Source organism: Chelmon rostratus, chromosome 11 (assembly GCF_017976325.1).
Source record: "Chelmon rostratus isolate fCheRos1 chromosome 11, fCheRos1.pri, whole genome shotgun sequence".
In the NCBI taxonomy this organism is placed as follows: Eukaryota; Metazoa; Chordata; class Actinopteri; order Chaetodontiformes; family Chaetodontidae; genus Chelmon; species Chelmon rostratus.
In genome coordinates this window covers 11,107,087-11,126,904 of record NC_055668.1, presented here as the reverse complement: position 1 = coordinate 11,126,904, position 19,818 = coordinate 11,107,087, and the positions used below count along the sequence as shown (strand labels likewise).

At 43.4% G+C, this 19,818-nt stretch overlaps 1 protein-coding gene across 3 annotated transcripts; it reads left to right on the top strand.

Moving 5' to 3' along the window:
• Window positions 1-228: 228 nt before the first annotated feature.
• map3k4 (mitogen-activated protein kinase kinase kinase 4) lies at window positions 229-19,500 on the top strand. 3 transcript variants are annotated; one of them, XM_041947031.1, is made up of 27 exons: window positions 229-424; window positions 5,899-6,089; window positions 6,206-7,623; window positions 9,400-9,660; window positions 10,027-10,179; window positions 10,341-10,498; window positions 10,721-10,837; window positions 10,932-11,031; window positions 11,186-11,269; window positions 11,367-11,636; window positions 11,733-11,882; window positions 12,233-12,394; window positions 12,648-12,781; window positions 13,708-13,786; window positions 13,900-13,978; window positions 14,601-14,694; window positions 14,977-15,099; window positions 16,549-16,649; window positions 16,745-16,825; window positions 16,936-17,127; window positions 17,218-17,288; window positions 17,386-17,502; window positions 17,590-17,749; window positions 17,866-17,988; window positions 18,395-18,501; window positions 18,699-18,878; window positions 19,091-19,500. In XM_041947031.1, exons 1-27 carry the CDS (start codon window positions 393-395, stop codon window positions 19,109-19,111), a joined length of 4,758 nt encoding a protein of 1,585 aa, XP_041802965.1. In that variant the 5' UTR covers window positions 229-392; the 3' UTR covers window positions 19,112-19,500. The 3 variants fall into 3 exon arrangements, with proteins under 3 accessions (XP_041802965.1, XP_041802967.1, XP_041802966.1); XM_041947032.1 differs by lacking the exon at window positions 229-424 and adding an exon at window positions 569-706; XM_041947033.1 differs by lacking the exon at window positions 14,977-15,099.
• The last annotated feature ends 318 nt before the right edge of the window (window positions 19,501-19,818 follow it).

Below are 19,818 nucleotides of genomic sequence, written 5' to 3'. Positions count from 1 at the left end.
CAGATTGGCTTTTCCACTTCACGATAGAACAAATGATTTAAAGTGTGACAATTCGTCATATCGGTCAAGAGGCTACCATATGATAACTGATTCACTGTGACTGTACTCTCAGGATAAAACCAGCACTAGGGATTTGCACAGTAATGGCCGTAGATGACCTATCCGGGTTGCCGTAGTAATGCAAGACTGTGGCACTCCTCCTCAATGAACGTTGGAAAGATGGCGACGGCATACGCACAAGCGAGAGTCAACTGTGCCGGCGGATAGAAAGTGCTTTAAAGAGACACAAATTCGTCTCTCTTGCAAAGATTTAAAGGTGCAAAGTCTGTCTGATATCGCTTAGACATGGTTTGGTCCATGCACGGCTAGGATCAAGAAGCCACTGCTTTGCTATGGAGCCTCCGGATCGTAACAAGCCCAGCAGGTATGCGAATTTGTTCAACAGACTCTACACCATCAGGACCTCGCATTTGCCAAATAGGGAGCTGAACGTGACACTGCAGTCGGCTCTATGGGAGCACTCGCGCATCCCTTAGAAATCGACTTCCTGTCAAATAGTGGTCCGCGTCCAGTTTGCAACATTTGCAACACTGGAGTTGCAAACTTTTTGGAGCAACATTTTCAGGCGCAGTTCGCTGCAGATATCAGCTTCTCATCTGATTCTCGGTTGCTAGAGAGAGAGTCAAAATGCTCGCCAAATGATAAGGTAACATTACGAACAATTATCAACCGCTGTTAACAGTGCGGCATGTCAGGGAACGAGCTAGCTAACATCTACTGCTAGCTGTCGCTTGTCACTTTATTGTTCACCCGCAAGTTCACTCACAGACATTGACCGAGCTGAAGCCCGATAAGTTTGGCAATGTGGGTTCATAAGCTGGACTTGAAAGTGTGTTATTTATTATTTGTTGGTGCCAGACGGTGCATTTCACCACAACACCGAAGCACAAACTTCGCTGGCTTTAGCTAGCATGTTGCTCCACTGTTATTGTTAATCCTCCAGCTAGACTTGGCGCTCGTGTTGTTGTTGTCTCGCTCTCCACTGCTGAATCATGATGTGGGCTCGTTGATTGTGAACAGTTTAACCCTTATGCATGTTTTTGGTTCATTATTGTGCCTCGTAAATTCCTGTAACTTAGTCGACAATCTCTTGCAAATGTACGTGCAGCAACAAATGCTTCATCATACAGTATGTGTTCGCAGTGCTCAGATGACAGGGTTAATGGACGTTACATTTCTGCAGTCTCGCAGGGAAATGCATTCAAACAGACACTCATGAGATGTTTTTGTCATATGTGCGCATCTCCTAATCGAAATTCCGCAGTGTTTGCCCCTGACCGCCGGCAGACAAACCCTCAGGAATCTGCTGTTATGTCTTCCCCTCTCCTCCCTTCTCCTCACAGGCAGTTGAGTGCCTGCAGAGCGAGTGACTTTGGTGGTATTTATCACGTTGGATCAGCTCTGTCATCTGCAATAATCCTGTTTTTTAGCAAGTGGCTTTTTTTTTGTTTGTTTGTCGGCTATTTCAGTAATGATTGAGCACCAGTCAGTTGTTATTCTCTTGTGGCCACTCATCTCGCATGATTGTGCAATGCTGGCCCTGGTAACTGTAATTGCTGTCCGGCATTGTTGCAGAAAGAAAAACACTGAAGCATTAATCATGATATTTCTGGAAGTGTGTCAGTGTCACAAATCAACGTGATTACAAGAGATTAATTTGGGGTGGAAGGTAAGGCATGTTCAAGAGAGCTCAAATATATACCATTGTAAATGGATCTGCAGTGTTTTTATTAGTTGGCATATAGTAATAATATAGTCTAAATTTTGCTCTGCTGGAGAGTTTACTGGAGTTACCATTTTTCTATTAATGGGATTAGAACATACAAAGCTTGGACCATTGTAAACAGTAAAGGTTACATGGCCAGTGCTTCGTAGCGTTGTGGAACACCTTTGCTGTGTTCAGACTGCATAGCTCTGTGATTTAATTCAAACATCAGGCTGAAACAGGCCTCATAGCACGCAAAATGTAATGTCAGTATATGCTTAAACACAAAATGCAAGGTTAGTTCAAACTGGCACGTATTTTGAGAAAGATGAGTTATGTGCTTGCTTGGCAATTGGGGCCGTCACTATCGTTGCAAGTACAGAGGTCCTTTGTCAATAATGTCTCATTCTCAAAGTCAGTGTGAAGACATTGTGGCTCACAAGCATTCCAGAGATTTCAGGATGTGGTGTACTGTGCGCAGTGGATAGCTGCCTGGAGCCTGGAGACGCTCTTGGGTAGAACTCATTAATGGCTGCATTTGCCAGGAGCACAGGCTGCAGAATACAGATGGACCGTCCTGTAGCATTTCCTATCTGCATCCTGTCTCTTCCCACACCTGCTTTAGAGAAATTAGTGCTGCTCTCACATTCTGTAACTCCCATCTGTCATTTCCTTTTAAACAATAGAACCTTTGTAACTACTAAAACTATTGATGCAACTGATATGCTTCAAGAGTAAGATCATGTAGGATAATAAACAACAGAGATGGAAAGGAAAGACACTTTAGTTCTGCAGAATAATGTGTGTGTCTGTTTGACATTTTTGACATGCACAACTGCAAGAAATTGAAATGCAGGTTGAAACTGACAAAGGTGTTACTTCTGATTCTACAGTTTCAGATTACATTTCCAAGGTGGAGCAGACTGCTGCCTGCACTGCATTTATGATGCAAGTGGCATAAGGTGAAAAACATGTAATTATGCCATTTACCTCATGCTGCATCCCGCAGTCTGCAAGCAGTGTCTGCATTTAGATACATTGCAATCATGTGACTTGTTAATGGCGTGAGTTTCCACTGGTACAGTAAGGTCTGTCTTTTCTTAGACTGACATGGTTCCCTGGTGTCAAGTAATTTATAAGCCCTGATAGTAAACACAGAAGTGTTTTAGAGAGCACTGATTTTTTGATTTGTATGAATTAAAGTAGCTGTTTGCACATATAGCATGCTGTCTTACAGAGGCAAACGCCTCTGTTGTGCATGCACAGTGTGCTTTGCACAGTTGCATGTAGGAAAGCTTGGGAGGTCCACTCTTGGCAATGTCGCACTGTTCCAGAGAAGGGTGGGGTAAGTATGAAGTGTACATTGTTCCTGAATTCTGTCAGGCTATGGCACAAATAGTGATCACTTAATCAGCTCTGCCTGTTTATTAGGGATTGACGGGTCAGAGACTCTTGTATACTGTTGTGGACATGAGCTTCACTTCCATTGAGATTTCGGTGCATGTGTACAAATAGGTTTTATATTCTCATTGCCTCAGCAGTTAACCCTATACTAAAATTTGCAGCCAGCAGACAAATCCTTTTTACAGTGGGGGATAATGAAAATCTGAATTTAACCCCCTGAGCATCAGTTATGCCAGCATGTGTGCTCTTACAAAAGCCCAGCCACCTTCTCCTCCTTTTCCTCTATGTCTTAAAAAAAATCCCCTTTAGTTTGGGTATTGTGAGCAAGCGTGCTCACTAACCAGCTGTGAGCTATTCAGCTGTGGGCCTCACGGGCCACGTGTCACAACTATACAATAGAGTGCCCCTTCCTGGTACAATAGTGTGGATGGTTGGTGTCAAAGGTCAGGCCCCCCTGACTCTGGCAGCCCTTGGTATCACTGCTTCAATCTACAGAAAAGACTCTCGATTTTGTGCTGTTTATTATGCACTCAGTGTTTCTGCCTAGGGGCTGTAGCATTCCACTAGCCTTTATTGGAGCCCCAATGAGCCATCAGATGAGCCATTGAGACCAGCCAGACACCATCTGCAGTGATAATTCACTACCAGCAGCCAGGCAGGGACAGCTTGAAGACTATAGTGCGGCTATGGTTAACTGCAGGGCATGCACGCCAGTAACTTTTGCAGTGTGGCCTGCACATAGGTTTCGGAGAAAAAACAAGAATTCAGAAGAGGAATTTGCGCAGTCTGTACTGCAGCAGCACAATCTGTGCTTCAAGTATCTCATGGCAACCAAACAAACAACCGGCAGTGATGGCGTCATTGGTTCCGCTGTCATTCCTGAGTGATTTAGTCATGCTGTTCTGCATAGAGGATTGTCTTTTTAAAACTTGGTCTCACATGCATGTACTATTTCTGTCCTCAGATACCACACACCCGTGCACGTTTTGGAATGTTTACAAATGTGCACACAATCTGATCTTACTCGTGATGGGTGCATTTACTGGGAATTCATCTGTTGTCTTTATGCAGTTTTTCTCATACCTGTTTTGATTTATGCATTGCAAAAGCACAAGGATTTGTGCATTGTTGTTGTGCTAAATGCCTTACTTTAACACACAAGATTGCTTACTGTGCCTTCTTGTGCCTGCATACTGAAAAGATCACTGTCGTGTCCTGCTCCTGCAGAACAAGCCCCTTCACAATTTCCCATACAATACACTCATAAAGGGACCAGTGTTCTTTCATGCGAGAGTTATTCTGTAATTTCAGGACTGCCATGCTTAAAATGCTTGTGCTGTTGACATTTTTCTTCCAAAATGTTTCATTCACGAAGTCTTGATTGCATCTGGAGTCTTATAAAGTTGCAGGATTTGCAGCAGGTGTCTGTCTGCTTTGCACGCAGTTCCACAGCTGCTCCCGGGGGACTGTGTGTGTGTGTGCGTGTGCGCGTGTGTGTGCGCGTGTGTGTGCGCGTGTGTGTGTGCGTGTGTGTGTGCGTGTGTGTGGAGATTCTGCAGAGGGGCAGATGGGCAATAGAAGTCTGGACTCTCCTTTTCTCTCTGTGGCTCCTTGAAAAGCTTAAGCAAGTGATTTCCCGATTACTCCCCTTAACACACACACTCACCCAGTGAAAATGTGCCCTTTTCAACTCTGTCTGCACACACGCTAAGAGGCGCGTGTTGGGGAATGCCTCTCAGTCAGATGATCGATGGAGGGACACATGGCGACCAGCATATAGAACGCCTGTTTCATGCCCCTCCTTTTCTTTCTCTTTTTGTTTTTGTTGGCGGGGTCAGACCTTCCAACCTTTTTCTCTAATCCTATTAAAAAACCCTCAGAAAAGCATTAGGGACTAAAGCTCTGACATTGTAATCTGGAAAGGCGTGCTGCCTGCACTCTCAGCACGCCCCCCCAAGGGGAAGTGTTTCAAGTGATTATAGTGTTTCCTCTCTGCAGAACTTGATGCAACATACTCTGCTGTGGCCTTCTGTTATCTGAAATATCGCACTCAGAATTTTAAGCAACCATGATGTTCACATCATTATTGCTGCTCAATCTGTACTATAATCACATCAGAGTTACATGTTGTTTTGCAGTAGCACTGCATTTGCACACTGCTTAATAACCTCTACAAACTTTTGGTGAGTGAGTCTCAGTGTTTCAAGAAATCTTGACTTTTCCAGTATGCTTGATGACTTAGGAGACACATTTAATGAGGGTTACTATTTCTCCATCTCTGGTTGAGCCATGTTTACCTAGACCAAGAGAGGGTGCCAGTAGAGAACCCACAGCTTATTATCCTGCGTCTGGAGGGCTGTGGTCATGCACAGAGCATTGCTGCTGCACATTTGGGAGGCAGCCAGTCAGGCTCCAGAGGACAGACAACTCGTCAGTCTGCTGTAGGTAGCAGCAGACATTCAGTCTAGTTGCAGTTTAGCAACCTGTTTGCCGTGGCATTAGAGGAGATTTGCTGCACACCCTGTTATGGGTACAAACAATCCAGCTCTGTTTGACCTTGCATACACATTTCTTTGGTGTGCTTTTGATATGACTGACATTTGTTTCATAACGTCAGAGCATTGGCTTGCTGTTAACATCACTTCCAGGTGACAGTGCCCATTATAAAGATGCAGATGTTCATAGTTTTTTTTGTCTGTTTTTGCCACAATGTCATTAAATGTTGACAGGCGGGCCAAGCCAGTGGAAGATGCATCCCAACAGAACTCTGAGGTGGGTGAGTCCTGGGACTCTCCCAGCGAGGAAGAGGAAACTCTGTATGGCACATCACCTCCTTATACCCCCCGTCAGATGAAACGCATGTCTGGCAAACATCAAAGGAACAGCCAGGCGAAGAGTGCTGGTCGGTCTCCCAACAAGGGTAAGATAATAAATCTTTTTGACTGAAGCATATATAGAAATAATTTTGTAATAATGTTTTACATTTTTACATGCATTACACTGACTGGGAGTGTGTATTTTCTTTGTTTATTCCAGCGGATCTTAGCCCATCAGGCCTGCGGGAGAGTCCCAGGCCAGTGGAGACCCCTGAGGAGCACAGCTACAAGCAGGGCAAGAAGCAGAGGGCCACACTGCGTTCCACCGAGAGAGACCACAAGAAGACCTTCGAAGGCTCCTTCATGCTGGATCCACTCTCAAAGTCGAGCCCTTTCGGTGCCCTCAACATGGATCCCAGGAAACATTACTTGAGCTTAGGCTGCAGCAGTTGCAAGCTTCCTGTGTCTATGCCTCATATTGCCCGGACTCACCGCCAGACCTCTAGGACAGACTGCCCTGCCGACCGCCTCAAGTTCTTTGAAACTTTGCGGCTCCTGCTCAAGCTCACGTCTATGTCCTCCAAGAGGAAGGAGAAGGAGCAGAGAGGCCTGGAGAACATGGCCTTCATGGGTCACAACAATGAGGTCATTTGGTTGGAGCTGCAGGCTTGGCATGCACGACGCTCCACTGGTGACCAAGACCTTTTTCTTTTCACTGCCCGCCAGGCCATACCTGACATCATCAATGAGGTGCTGCACTTTAAAGTCAACTATGCCAGCCTGAGAGGGGCCCAGTGTTCTCAAACAATCGAGGGGGACTATCAAAGTGTCCCAGATCTAGTCTGTGGAGAGGAGAGGGAGCCTCCTGCAGCAGAGACCAACCACTGTGGAGTAGATCCCTGGGGCTTTAGCGCCTTCCCCTCATCAGCAATGAATGCAGCAGAACCTCTGGGCTCTGGCGCTGATTGCAGGGAGCACCTTCAGCGCCAGCGGTTGGCATTTGAGCAGGTGAAGCGTGTTATGGAGTTGCTGGAGTCGGTGGAAGCTTTGTACCCATCTTTGCAGGCCCTGCAGAAGGACTATGACAAGTATGCAGCACGAGACTTCCAGGGCAGGGTGCAGGCGCTCTGTCTGTGGCTCAATATCACCCAGGACCTCAACCAGAAGCTGCGTGTTATGGCCACTGTGCTGGGCCTTCATGATCTATCTCGAATCGGGTGGCCTGTCTTTGAGATCCCTTCACCTCGCTGCTCCCGTGGCAATGAAGAAGAAGATAACGAGGAAGATGAGGAGAATGACTCAACAGCTACTTTTACAGCTGAAAGCGATGGAGAGGACAGGGACGCTGAGGAGGTGGGATTAGGACATGTAGCAGAGGGCGAATTGTCTCCCTCCCTGACTCCTAAATTTGCCCGATTGTTGTCTGAAGATGAATTTCTCCCAACTGCTAATTTAGTAAGTGCAGAAGTGATTGTGGGAGGGGGAGTATTCTGCCCCACAGCCATCTACAGACCGTTTGTGGATAAAGCTCTGAAACAGATGGGACTTCGTAAACTGATCCTCAGACTGCACAAGCTGATGGACCGCTCTCTGCAGAGATCCAGAGCAGCACTGCTCCGCCACACTCCTGCACTGGAGGTAAGGCTATCTAACTACACTATATAACAAAGGTGTTCTGGAGTCTTGTGCTTGCACACTTGTGCAAACACTTGATAAACAAATGAATGTGTCTAAAATTATGTGTCAGTATTATTATGTTATATTAGATCACTTATAGATGGACAATTAGTTCAATGGCAATAAAGGTAATGTGAAAAAGCAATAAATTCTTCTGGAAATTAAATCAGCCTAATATGAATTAATAATAAAAAACACAAATACATACAACTATTAAGAAAAAATTAGGTAAAAAAATAAGGATCAAGTATACATAAAAATGCAGCCTGTTGAGTAGTGCTGAAATAATTGATGAACTATTTTACCAGCTCAACTAATAGAAAAGTCATTGATTAATTTTGATAAGCCAGTAATCTTTGGATTTTAAACTGTAGGTCAGACAAAACAAGCAGTTTAAACATGTCATCTTTGGGACATTGTGTTGGAAATTTTCACAGTTTCCAGCATTTTATTGACGAAATAATAAAAAAAAAAATCAACATATCGATCAATAACTGGTTGCAGCTCTACTTTACATTTTTGCCATACAATATGAATTGTATGCCTGTTTATAGATGACCACAAATGGGTTTTGTACAAAAATGACTTTGTTCTGTTGTATCATTCAGGTTGATGCAGGCTGAAGCATGCTGTGGTGCCTAACAAACTAAATTTAGTATTCTTCACTCAATTTAAATGGACATACTGTAAAAGAAGAGTAAAAGTGTATTTAAAGGCAAATTCATATTGTAAATAGTCACTGATATGTCAATCAAGAATTCAAGGTTTCAGAGGTTTATTTATCATATACAGTTTGTATATGTATGTGTGGTGAAATGTAATGTGATGTGCTCCCAAGCTTGTGCCAATTTATGTTGAAAACATACATGCCTTTCAGTACGTGTCATCTTCCAGTTATAATGGTACTATACGTGGTGCACTGGTTCAAAGCCAAGTCATGTCTGCAGTCTGGGATTGTTGCAAAAATAGGAGCAAAGCAGTTGAACAACTAATTGTAATGTTTGCGGTGCAAATATTAATCACTTAATTAGGCACTTTAGGAAACTGCGTCTGGAAGAAGAGGTCTGTATCCAGGCTATGAACAATAAGGGATGTTTTGACAAATTGAGAAAGCTAATAAAAGAAAAAAAGAGCAGGAAAGAGGAGAAGATTGTTATGGATACTCAGTTCATCTTTGTGTTGGAAATCGTGAGCTTTGACGATTTCATGGAGCATTTTGTTGTTGTTGTTTTTTTCATTTTTGCACATTTTCTTCATATAACGGGAGACATACCACTTCATAATTCCAACATAAACATATAAAGATCTACATACCTACACATTCCAAACTAAATAAAGTAATTTCCGATGCTGTGTTGAATTACTTTATCTTGACTGGACCTGCATTGAATTTTCAATCAATGAAAGTGACCAACTGATGCCAGTCCACATGTATTGTGTAGAAGCGTCAAACGTTTTCAGTTGTTTTTTGATTTTTTGGAATATATATTTGAATTTAGAATATTACTTGACAGCCCATTAAGCAGGGATGCAGCTTCATAGAATCTTTGCAGATGTCTGTCTGAGACTGGGCAGCCATGATGGATTAAAGCACTGTTTGAATACTATTTATTAAATAGCAAAATAAAATGTAAAGCAACTCTGATATTATTATGAAGTCAAGTGTTGACTGTTAATATAACGGTTAGTCATGATTCTCTATAAGACTTGCTGATTTAACTTCACTTCCACCTGCAGTTTGCAGACTTCCCAGACCCCATGCTGTACAGTGATTACCTGCCAGAGCTGTCGCGCCATGAGTCCTGCAGCGGTCCAGCACATCCGGAGCTCGGGGCAGACCAGGTTTCCTGGGAGGATTTGCTGGACATGGACCTCCCATCCTTCCGGCCAGCGTTCCTCGTGCTGTGCAGAGTCCTTCTCAACGTCATTCACGAATGCCTTAAACTGCGACTTGAACAGAGGCCTGCTGGAGAGCCTTCACTGCTCAGCATCAAACAGGCAAGCAGCACTTGATACTCTCACTCAAGTGGTAGAATTTCAGTAACCCCTCTTTAGATGCTGCACCCCTCGTGCTGAATGACTGAATGCTTTTTGCGTCTAACTAACATATGTCTTAGTTGTTGCATGCTTTCTGTCTCAAATAAAAAAGACACAAGTCATACAGTATGGTATGGCCTGCGAACATATACACAGTTGGTAGAACCAATTTCACCAACTTTGATCGGTTAAGTCTTGAAGAAAGGTGTGTAATTCCTATTGTTACCATTATACTGGCCTGCACTATACTTGAAGACAGTAATACATGGCAGGTATGTTCTATACAAGTTCTAATCTGCATTTTTCCATTTTGTTTGTGCCCTGCAGTTGGTGCGTGAGTGTAAGGAGGTTCTTAAAGGTGGTCTCCTGATGAAGCAGTATTATCAGTTCATGCTGCGAGGCGTGGTGACTGATGCTCAGGGCTTGCAAACAAATGCCAACATTGATGAGTTTGAAGAGGACCTTCACAAGATGCTGGTGGTAAGAGTCATAACCTGTCTCCCTGCTCTACTTAGAGTCACAGAGTTTTAATAGCCAGATTTATCTTGAGTAGAAATGCTTGTAAATTTCTGAATTATTGAAATGCAAGTTGTGCATAAAAGATCCTGTGGTTATCTTAATGTCTGTCACTGTTTTTGTAGGTCTACTTTGACTACATGCACAGTTGGATCCAGATGTTGCAGCAGCTGCCTCAGGCCTCTCACAGCTTAAAGAACCTGCTAGAGGAGGAGTGGCACTTCACCAAGGTCATCACTCCTTACATCCGAGGAGGGGAGGCCCAGTCTGGGAAGCTTTTCTGGTCAGTCACTTACATGCAAACCAAAATGATTTATGTGGATTTTGTCCCCCATCACTTGCATTGAGATTGTTTTTGGGATGGACTTTAAAGTAAACATGAGGAATGATTACAACAAGCAGTGCCTTCTAAACTTCAAAAATAAATAAATAAATAAATAAATCTGTTAAGACAATTTAGTTTATGACAATTGACTTGAAACTAGGACTATTCTGCTCTTTGCAGTGATATTGCTGGGATGCTGCTTAAATCCACTGGAGAGTTCCTTGATGCCGGCCTGCAGAAGAGCGGTAATGAATTCTGGGAAAGTGCAGATGATAGCACCGCCTCAGATGAGATCAGGTAAGGGATAACATGAATATTAGATTTCTCAGTGTTCACATTTTTTTTTATCTCAGGGGAGGTGTTTTAACTTTTAACCTTCTGACTCTTTGAGGCGGTCGGTCATCGAGACTAGTCGGTCACTTAAAGAGCTGTTCCACGAGGCCAGGGAGCGAGCGTCCAAGGCTCTGGGCTTTGCCAAAATGCTTCGCAAGGTGAGAGACAGTAGTAAAGACTTGTCACTCCCTTGAAACAGAAAGCCACAACAGTGCTGACTTTGCAGACTGTCTGTGACCCTGTTTTCTCTGCTCACCAAAGAACTGGGACTGTGTGTCCTGACACACACTTTGTTTGCTTCCCTCTCTGCAGGACCTAGAAGTTGCTGCAGATTTCAGTATCACAAATGGGGTGACTTGTCTCCTCTTGGCACTGAAGAAGAGAAACTATGTCAAGGTGCATTTGCCTTTCTGTTAATTTTGAATGTTTCTGATCTTTCCTTTCTGTCCTCAAGTCATTCATGTGCCTGCTAACCTCCTCCTTTCATATCCAGGTTCAGATTCCAGGCTTGGAGGAGCTGCAAGTTTTTGTCCCCTGTGGCTTGATGGATCAGCGGCCTCTCATCCTGCAGCTTCTCAATGCTGCTGCTGGCAAAGACTGCTCCAAAGAGCCTGATGAAATTGCAGAGGATGAGGCCTACCTGCTCATGAGTAAACACGGAGCTGGGGACTCTGCTACTGACTCTGGCTGGGCTCAGTGGGACGGAGAGCTGCTCAAACTGGTCCCCCAGATGGAAACTGTTGACACTTTAAGGGCCATGAAGGTACGTGGTGTGACGTGACGTGACGTGACGTGATGTGACATTTGTGTGGGTCCATCAAGTGTTTACAAGCTTGTCTCTTGTCCAATGTGCTTTTAGGTGGAGAACGTGCTCTTGATCGTGATGCAGTCAGCTCACCTGGTGGCCCAGAGAAAGTCCTTTCAGCAGTCCATGGAAGATGTGCTCACTCTTAGCCGGGAGCAAACATCTAGTCAGCCTCTCATAGCCAGTGCTCTGGAGGAACTGAAGGTACTTGCACAACCACAGCTGACTTTTTTCTGTTAAAACGCACGTTTACTTTGCGTTGTTGTGAAGACAGGTGCATGTTGGTGTCCCACTTTCAGATCTGTTTTCCACTGTAACTGCTATCAGCTACCCTGAATATCTGCAACATAACCTAAAAAAAAGCCACTGTGCTACTATCAGGCCAGATTGTAGAAGTGATTCTCAAAGTCAGTCAGTCAGTCACTGAACATCCATATCCATTACATTCACAGCCACAATACCACATGTAATTTCTTGCATGGATGTTGTATGTTTCGTAAGATAAAAATTTAACTCTTGTCTCTCTTTCTCCTTCCTCCTGTCTCCTACCACAGGATGAGGCACTACAGCTATGCATTAAGATCAGCACTGCCATTGACCGAGTGGAGTACATGTTCACCACAGAGTTTGAGGCAGAGGTGGAGGAGTCCGAGTCAGCCACTCTACATCAGTACTACAGGGAGGCAATGATACAGGGCTACAACTTTGCCTTTGAGGTAACTGTAACTGTATATTCTTAAAGAAGCGCATGATTTAGATGCTACACATCTAGTCTTTCCCTTCTGCTGCTCACGTTTTTCTTGGTCAGAGCTCGTGACACAGCGTTGCATGTGTGTAGTGTGTAGTGATTGGTTATATTTTGCAAAGGGACCATAAAACTACATAAGGGCTGAAGTCATCAGATGAGTTGAATTTGAGGCAGTAATCCTAAATATACTTCTGTTTGCTTTTTTTTTTTTTTTTTTGCAGTACCACAAGGAGGTGGTGCGCCTGATGTCGGGGGAGTTCAGGCAGAGGATCGGTGAGCGCTACATAGCTTTTGCCCGCAAATGGATGACCTATGTCCTGACCAAATGTGAGAGTGGCAGGGGCACCAAGCCCAGGTAAGGCCGAACTTTCACTTTTAAGTAATTCAGTTATATCTTCTTGGTTGGTGCAGGGTCTGCTAGCTATTGTGGTGTTCCTGAGGGAGCATTTAGTGGTTGAAGTATGTTGCTCACTCAAGGATGTTTTAGCCAAGCCCTCTGGTGGGCCATTAACCATCCTATTATTACAATTAATCTTGTGCCAAAAGTTTACAATGTTCCCTTTCACCTTAAACAAACTGCACTTGTACTGCAATAAACAAAACAAGCTTTTTATTGGTCTCAGTTCATAGTAGTTGCTGGGATTTGTTTTTGTGATAAATTTGCCGTTCTGTTTGTTAGAACTATTATTAATTGTACAAGCAGATATATTTATCTCATGTGTAAGAGCCTCAGTCTTGAAATCCATTTATTTTAGCCCTCTTTGTCAAGAGCTTTCGCTTTGAGCCATGACAAGCTACCATGGCAACATTGTACTCTGATAATAGAAATAACCTAAAGGCCTCACAGGTTATTTCATGAAATACAACTGCAGCAGTAGCATGACATTTTGAAGATGTAGCAGAGACCTTTTTTATAAATATGACAAATATGCAAACAAAAATAGGCAAACTTAACAGTGAAGTCATCGTGCAGTTGTACAGAGAACACGGATGGAGGAAGGATATGAAGATACTGCAGTCTATTCCATGATTTATCACAGTTATTATATGTGTGCTCAGTAGAACACAATCAACTGATGCTTCTCAGAAAAAGCATAAATGAATTGTAAAACCAGTTCTTGATAATGTCATGTTTGTGTCAGCTTTCAAGATGTTTTCTTAAATAAACCTGCACATTTTATTGTGATTAACTCACTAATGGTAAAGAGGGAGAGAACGAAATGAGCTGCAGCCGAAAGTTTTGGGACACACTGATTGACTGCCATGTTTTTTCACCTCTAGGTGGGCGACTCAGGGTTTTGATTTTCTTCAAGCTATCGAACCTGCCTTTATATCAGCATTGCCAGAGGATGACTTCCTGGTAAAATGTTCTGTTTTCTTCTTTGTCCTTGTCTACAAAGTGTACACAAGCATGCTTGAAACATGACATATTTATTATCTTTTCACCGTGAAGTTCTTCATGTCTTTCTGCAGAATTTACAAGCTTTGATGAATGAATGTATCGGACATGTGATTGGAAAACCTCATAGCCCAGTCACTGGCCTGTACATTGGTAAGCTGCTCCTCTGTGATATGAACTGTTGATGTTGATGACTATCCGGATTTAACTCAGCGTGTTCATTCTTTTGCAAGTTTATGACCTGGGAGTTATGCCGACACAAAGGCAGTAAAATAGCAAATCAGTTCCCGTAGAGTAGCAGAGAAGCATATATTTGACTGGGAGTTTGTTAGTTTGAATAACTCAGACTCCTTGGCTTTGAGCAACTTTATGCTGCTTTTCAGTGGCTCAGAGTAGAAAACTTTAGTTGCCCAGGAAAAAAGAAAATAACCAGGCCAACTGCAGAATGTCACAGCCTCAATTTATGCCAGTAAACACGATACAAAATTCGTGTGGATAGAAAAATAATGCTACAAAAAGTGACCACCAGATGTGGCCAAAATAATTTCTTGATGCAACACTTCGTGCAAACCAAAAGACAGACTGCAGTTGGAACAGCTGTGCACTAAACTAAATGTTGCAACATGTCTTTCTTTGACTTGGCTGGTGTAGAGCAACACAATACACAGTGGACAGTGGATTTCTGTGTTGTTACTTCATTGTAGATTTTTTCCAAAACAAGTTTTCTTTTGTAGGTGGCATGACTAAATCATGCTTTGGGTGTTTTTCTTTTCAGCTCCCAGGAATAGTCCTCGCCCTGTAAAGGTCCCTCGCTGCCATAGTGACCCACCAAACCCCAACCTATTCATCCCTAATGCTGAGGGATTCAGGTAGGCAATTACAGTTCAAGTTTTGACATTATGTGTGCCTAACGTGTTTTACTGGTAGTACTCTTTCCTGCATGGCTCGTTTCCTTTGCTTTTTATGCCTAATGATTTTGGCTCTGTAGTTGTTCAGCTTGTGTGTGATGTGAGCTGCGTGAGAGAGTGAGCGTGTGTGTCCGTCCCTCAACCAGCCACCCGGTCGCCCCCTTGAACACATCTATTCACATCCCACGCAAGCCACCTCACCTCCCAAGGCAGAGCTCCTCAGTTTGCTTTTTCACCACACAGCTCTCGAAGTCTCCCCTGCGACCTCCGGAACCAGCTGTTCCCCAACGGCCCTCGCCCTGTCCCTCAGGGCCCGGGGGAACACAGCCACACCAAAGCGCCCAGCAGCAGCCCCAATGACGTCAGGTAGCCATGTCCCCAAGTCACCTGCTCGAAATGCTGTCAAAACATGGCCTCAGATACAAAAATGGTCATCACAATAGGATAGCACTCTCATAGAAGAATATAGTTTAAACTATACTTTTTGTAGCTTTAAGCCATTAGTTCCATTGTTAGATTACTGATTTCCTGCTTTTAGGCCTCTGATTGCATCTAAACAAACACTATAATTTTGGATGCTTTGACAGATATCTGATTAACTACTGCATCCACAAAGTCAGTCTCCCATTTTTGTAATAAAGCATTTCCAGGCTCTACTATGGTGCATCACAGATTTAAATCTAGAATCCGTCTTTTGTAGATTTAGAGAACTTTTAGCTTGTGTTTGTACATGTTTGTTAGATTGTTGGACAACAGGAACATTTTTTTAAATTGCAGTTTTTAATGCATGATGCCGTGTGTACTACATGGCTGTTCAGACATGATCATTTTAAAAAATGTAGATTTGCTACAAATGAAGTTCTAGAGGATGCATCTAAATAGCACGCATGGCATTGATGTAGGCTGCAAAAAGGTATTTTAGAATTGGAAAAAAAAAAAAAAAAAGAATGGCAGTTTTTCCAGCCTTAGAAGTGTTAATGTAGCTTTTACAAGCCCTGCAAGCTGTCACCAAATCAGAATAAATGGCCTTTCGCAAGTCTGGTCAATGGAGGAGACTGTGATGGTTGTGCATGGTGTGAAAATGGAACAAAAACACTCTACCTCATTGAAAGAGTGGCCATGATATTCTGCTTTTAGTGCTATTAATGTCAGTCTTGCTTTGATGCTGGTGATTCACCGCCATTAGATTTTTGGCTTATTTGTGTGTCCTTTTGAAGTTAGAACCTGCACTCGAGATCTAACCTTCAGATGTGCTTGTATAATGACTCTGATGCATGCTGAACTGCTAATGAGTTTCAAAAGGCATACTGAGAAGCTTTCTTCCTCTTGAAGGTCATTTGTTTTGTTTTGTTTTTTCCAGTTTTCTATATTATCATGAAACTGGCAGTTCAGCATAGAATTGTGTGGTGTTTGATAGGCTGCAGTATTTCTTGTTTATGGTATTTATGTCTTTTTAATTTTAACCACAAGTCTGGGAACATTTTCATCTCTAGTTAATGATGATCTCTATCCCTTTGCACGTTAATGGGTCTCATTTTAAAAATGCTTTTAGGAAGGAGTGTCCTGTACTGTTTAATTTTCCACAGTTAATTAAACATAAAGGAACTACTTAGTGCGTGAAATTTTATCAAGAGCATACTCAGGCATTTTGAGAGCATAAAAATAAAGTGCAACCCTGGCAGAAGAGACTGCACGCTGTGTTGATCCTTAATTTGGCCATTAACAGAGAAAACCCCCAGACTGAAACAAATCAGCTGAATCAGTAGTTTCTGACTGAACCACAGTGTTTCATCTGTTTCTTACATGCCCCTGCAGGGGATCCAGTTTCCATGAGAATGACCGTCTGTCGTCGGTTGCAGCAGAGTTGCATTTCAAATCTCTGAGCCGCCACTCCAGCCCCACAGAGGACAGAGAAGGTGGGCGCATTCAGGGATCTGCATGCTTTGATCCGTACTGTGCAGATTAATCGTTCTGATTGACTGAGTTTTCTCATGTGATTGCTTTTCTCCAGAACCCTCCTATCCTAAGGGAGACCCTAACAGTGCTGCACGTCGAAGCTGGGAGCTCCGCACCTTTATCAGCCAGTCCAAGGGTGAGATTGTGGAGTGATGAGGCATTTTGGATTGACTAAAACATATAACCGGGAATGTTTTTGTTGCTGTTGTCGTTGTAATAAGTCCTGTTTCCTGTCTCTCATCTCAGACACAGCAGCAAGGCAAAGCCCCATGGAGGCCGTGCGTCGCTCCATTCGCAAGTTTGAGGACAAACGTTACGCTGTGATGAAGCAGCGCAACATCATCGGGCAAGTGTGTCACACACCCAAGTCCTATGACAACGTCATGCACGTCGGGCTGAGGAAGGTGACCTTCAAGTGGCAGAGGGGCAATAAGATAGGTACGGCTGCCTCCTGACTGCTTTTGTTAAGATGTGGGTTATTTAACGCACGTACAGGCAGTGATGTTATGTTTGTGTGTGTGAGAACAGGTGAGGGCCAGTATGGGAAAGTGTACACCTGCATCAATGTTGACACTGGAGAACTTATGGCCATGAAGGAGGTATGTGCTCCAACAAGAGTTCAGTTCAGTGATTTTCAAAATAATCACATGATCGGCAGGTAGCAGTAACACGTTTTTTTGTTTGGTGTTCAACCAGATCCGATTCCAGCCGAATGATCACAAAACAATCAAGGAGACTGCAGATGAGCTGAAAATATTTGAAGGCATTAAACACCCAAACCTGGTGCGATACTTTGGAGTCGAGCTCCATCGGGTAAGTGGCCTACGTTAATATCAGTTCAGGCATCATGTGGTGCATAATGAAGCAGTTTGGTGTAAATGTCTGTGCACCCACCTGCAGGAGGAGATGTACATCTTCATGGAGTACTGTGATGAGGGCACACTGGAGGAGGTGTCCAGACTGGGGCTGCAGGAACACGTCATCAGGCTCTATAGTAAACAGATCACTACAGCCATCAATGTCCTCCATGAACACGGCATTGTCCACCGGGACATCAAGGGTCAGTGTCACAAGCTCTTCTCATATTTTTTTTCTTTTCCTCATCAGAAGTACAGAAAGCTCTGACTGAACTCAGCGTCCATTTACCAACTTTTGATTCTGTCCTTGTTTTTTCAGGCGCCAACATCTTTTTGACATCGTCAGGCCTGATTAAGCTGGGTGACTTTGGCTGTTCAGTCAAGTTGAGGAACAACACTCACACCATGCCAGGGGAGGTGAACAGCACGCTGGGAACAGCAGGTAAGAAATTCTGTCTTGTGTTCTAGGTTGCATGCCACCACCAGGGGTCACTGTGGCCTCTTATTTCATTTTCTTTCCCCTTTCACCAGATGTCCACCCGCGTGCTCTGACGTCTTACAAAAGTGTGTCATGTGTGATCATGATGATGAGCATGTGACGCAAATGATGGATATTTTATATATGTATTTAATATGAAACTTCATGTTTCTGTACTTGTTGTATCAGAAACAACAAACTTCATTTTCTTTTACATTTTTCATTTGATTTTTCATCAAAAATATCTCCCATTGCTTACATGCACAAATAAATTTCTTGAGCCTGCATGCTTCATGCATTATGATATATTTTATTGTATCACTGCTCACTAAATTCTAGTGTTGTAACTGACATTTTCTGTCTTAATCAGCATACATGGCACCTGAAGTAATCACCAGAGCAAAGGGTGAAGGTCATGGACGAGCAGCAGACATCTGGAGTTTGGGCTGCGTTCTCATTGAGATGGTGACGGGAAAAGTAAGGAGTGACAGAGAAGATCTTTAATAAAATTTCACATAATATTTATATTAAGTAAAGTTTCCATTCCATTCCAGTTTTTTTGAATTGCTGTCTGAAACTAACAAAACTTACAACACAAAAGTCCCCACACAAAAATCAGGAGTTAAAACCACATGAAAATGATGATACGTTCTTACTTTCATCTCAACCTGCAGAGGCCCTGGCACGAGTATGAGCACAACTTCCAGATCATGTACAAAGTGGGAATGGGCCATAAACCGCCCATCCCGGAGAAGCTCAGCACGGAGGGGAAGGACTTCCTCGGTCACTGTTTGGAGAGCGAACCCAAACGCCGCTGGACAGCTAGCATGCTGCTAGACCACCCGTTTGTCAAGGTGAGACCCTGCAGGTTGAAGCAGTCCTGTTTTTCTTATCGTCATGGTAATCAGCAGACTAAAACCCCACGTGATCACAAAACATCTCACGGCTGAACTATTTCAAGGTTTGGCCTGAAAACGCTTCAGATTTTAGAAATATTTTTTAACAAATGGTTTAACTGGTCATCCAACAAGTTCCCACTGCAGCTGCTGTCTCTTGTCTGTTTCAGGTTTGTACGGATGAAGAGTGAATGGGACCTCTGTGGCTTTTAAGTTTACAAATTAAAGCACTACTGTACATGCTTTTGGCAAAAGAAAAAAGAACTGTGGACGTGGAGAAGAGGAGAAGTTATGGCTGAAGGCACATGGAGTTAAACTGAGGAACTAATACAATATCATTTCAGAGGACAACTGGACCTATGGAGTATAGGGTTGTTGTGTCTTTATGTACCCGTGGACTGGGGGGAGGAGGGGCTGGGGCGGGACTGTACATACTGTAAGAATAGGATTGGCTTTAATTCTTGTATAAACAATATTGTAAAGTTAAAGTAACTATTGCCACATGTGTTGTTCTCACTGGTGAAGAGACCTCTGAAAAGGCATTGAGGAATACCTTTTTTTCTTTCTTTTTTTTAACAAATGGGAGGGGGCGGGTGGGAGGGGGGCAAAATCTATGGCACTTTTAAACTGTTTACCCAAGGGGCAGTTGAGGAGAGGAGGAGGAATCTTATTTCAGTCGCCCTTTGAGGCTGAGAAAGGTGTGGTAAGCCTCACTGAGTGGACAGAGACTCTGGTTTACCTTTATGAAATGAACACCATACAAATATCAAATTAATTTATCACTTGTCAGCTGGCAGCGCGGGCACTAGGAAGGATTTTTGTTCATGTATTTTTCTTTGCCTTTGCTGAGAAGTAAATGTCAAGTCGGAGCAACGTTCAAGTCTACTGGTCGCCGGTG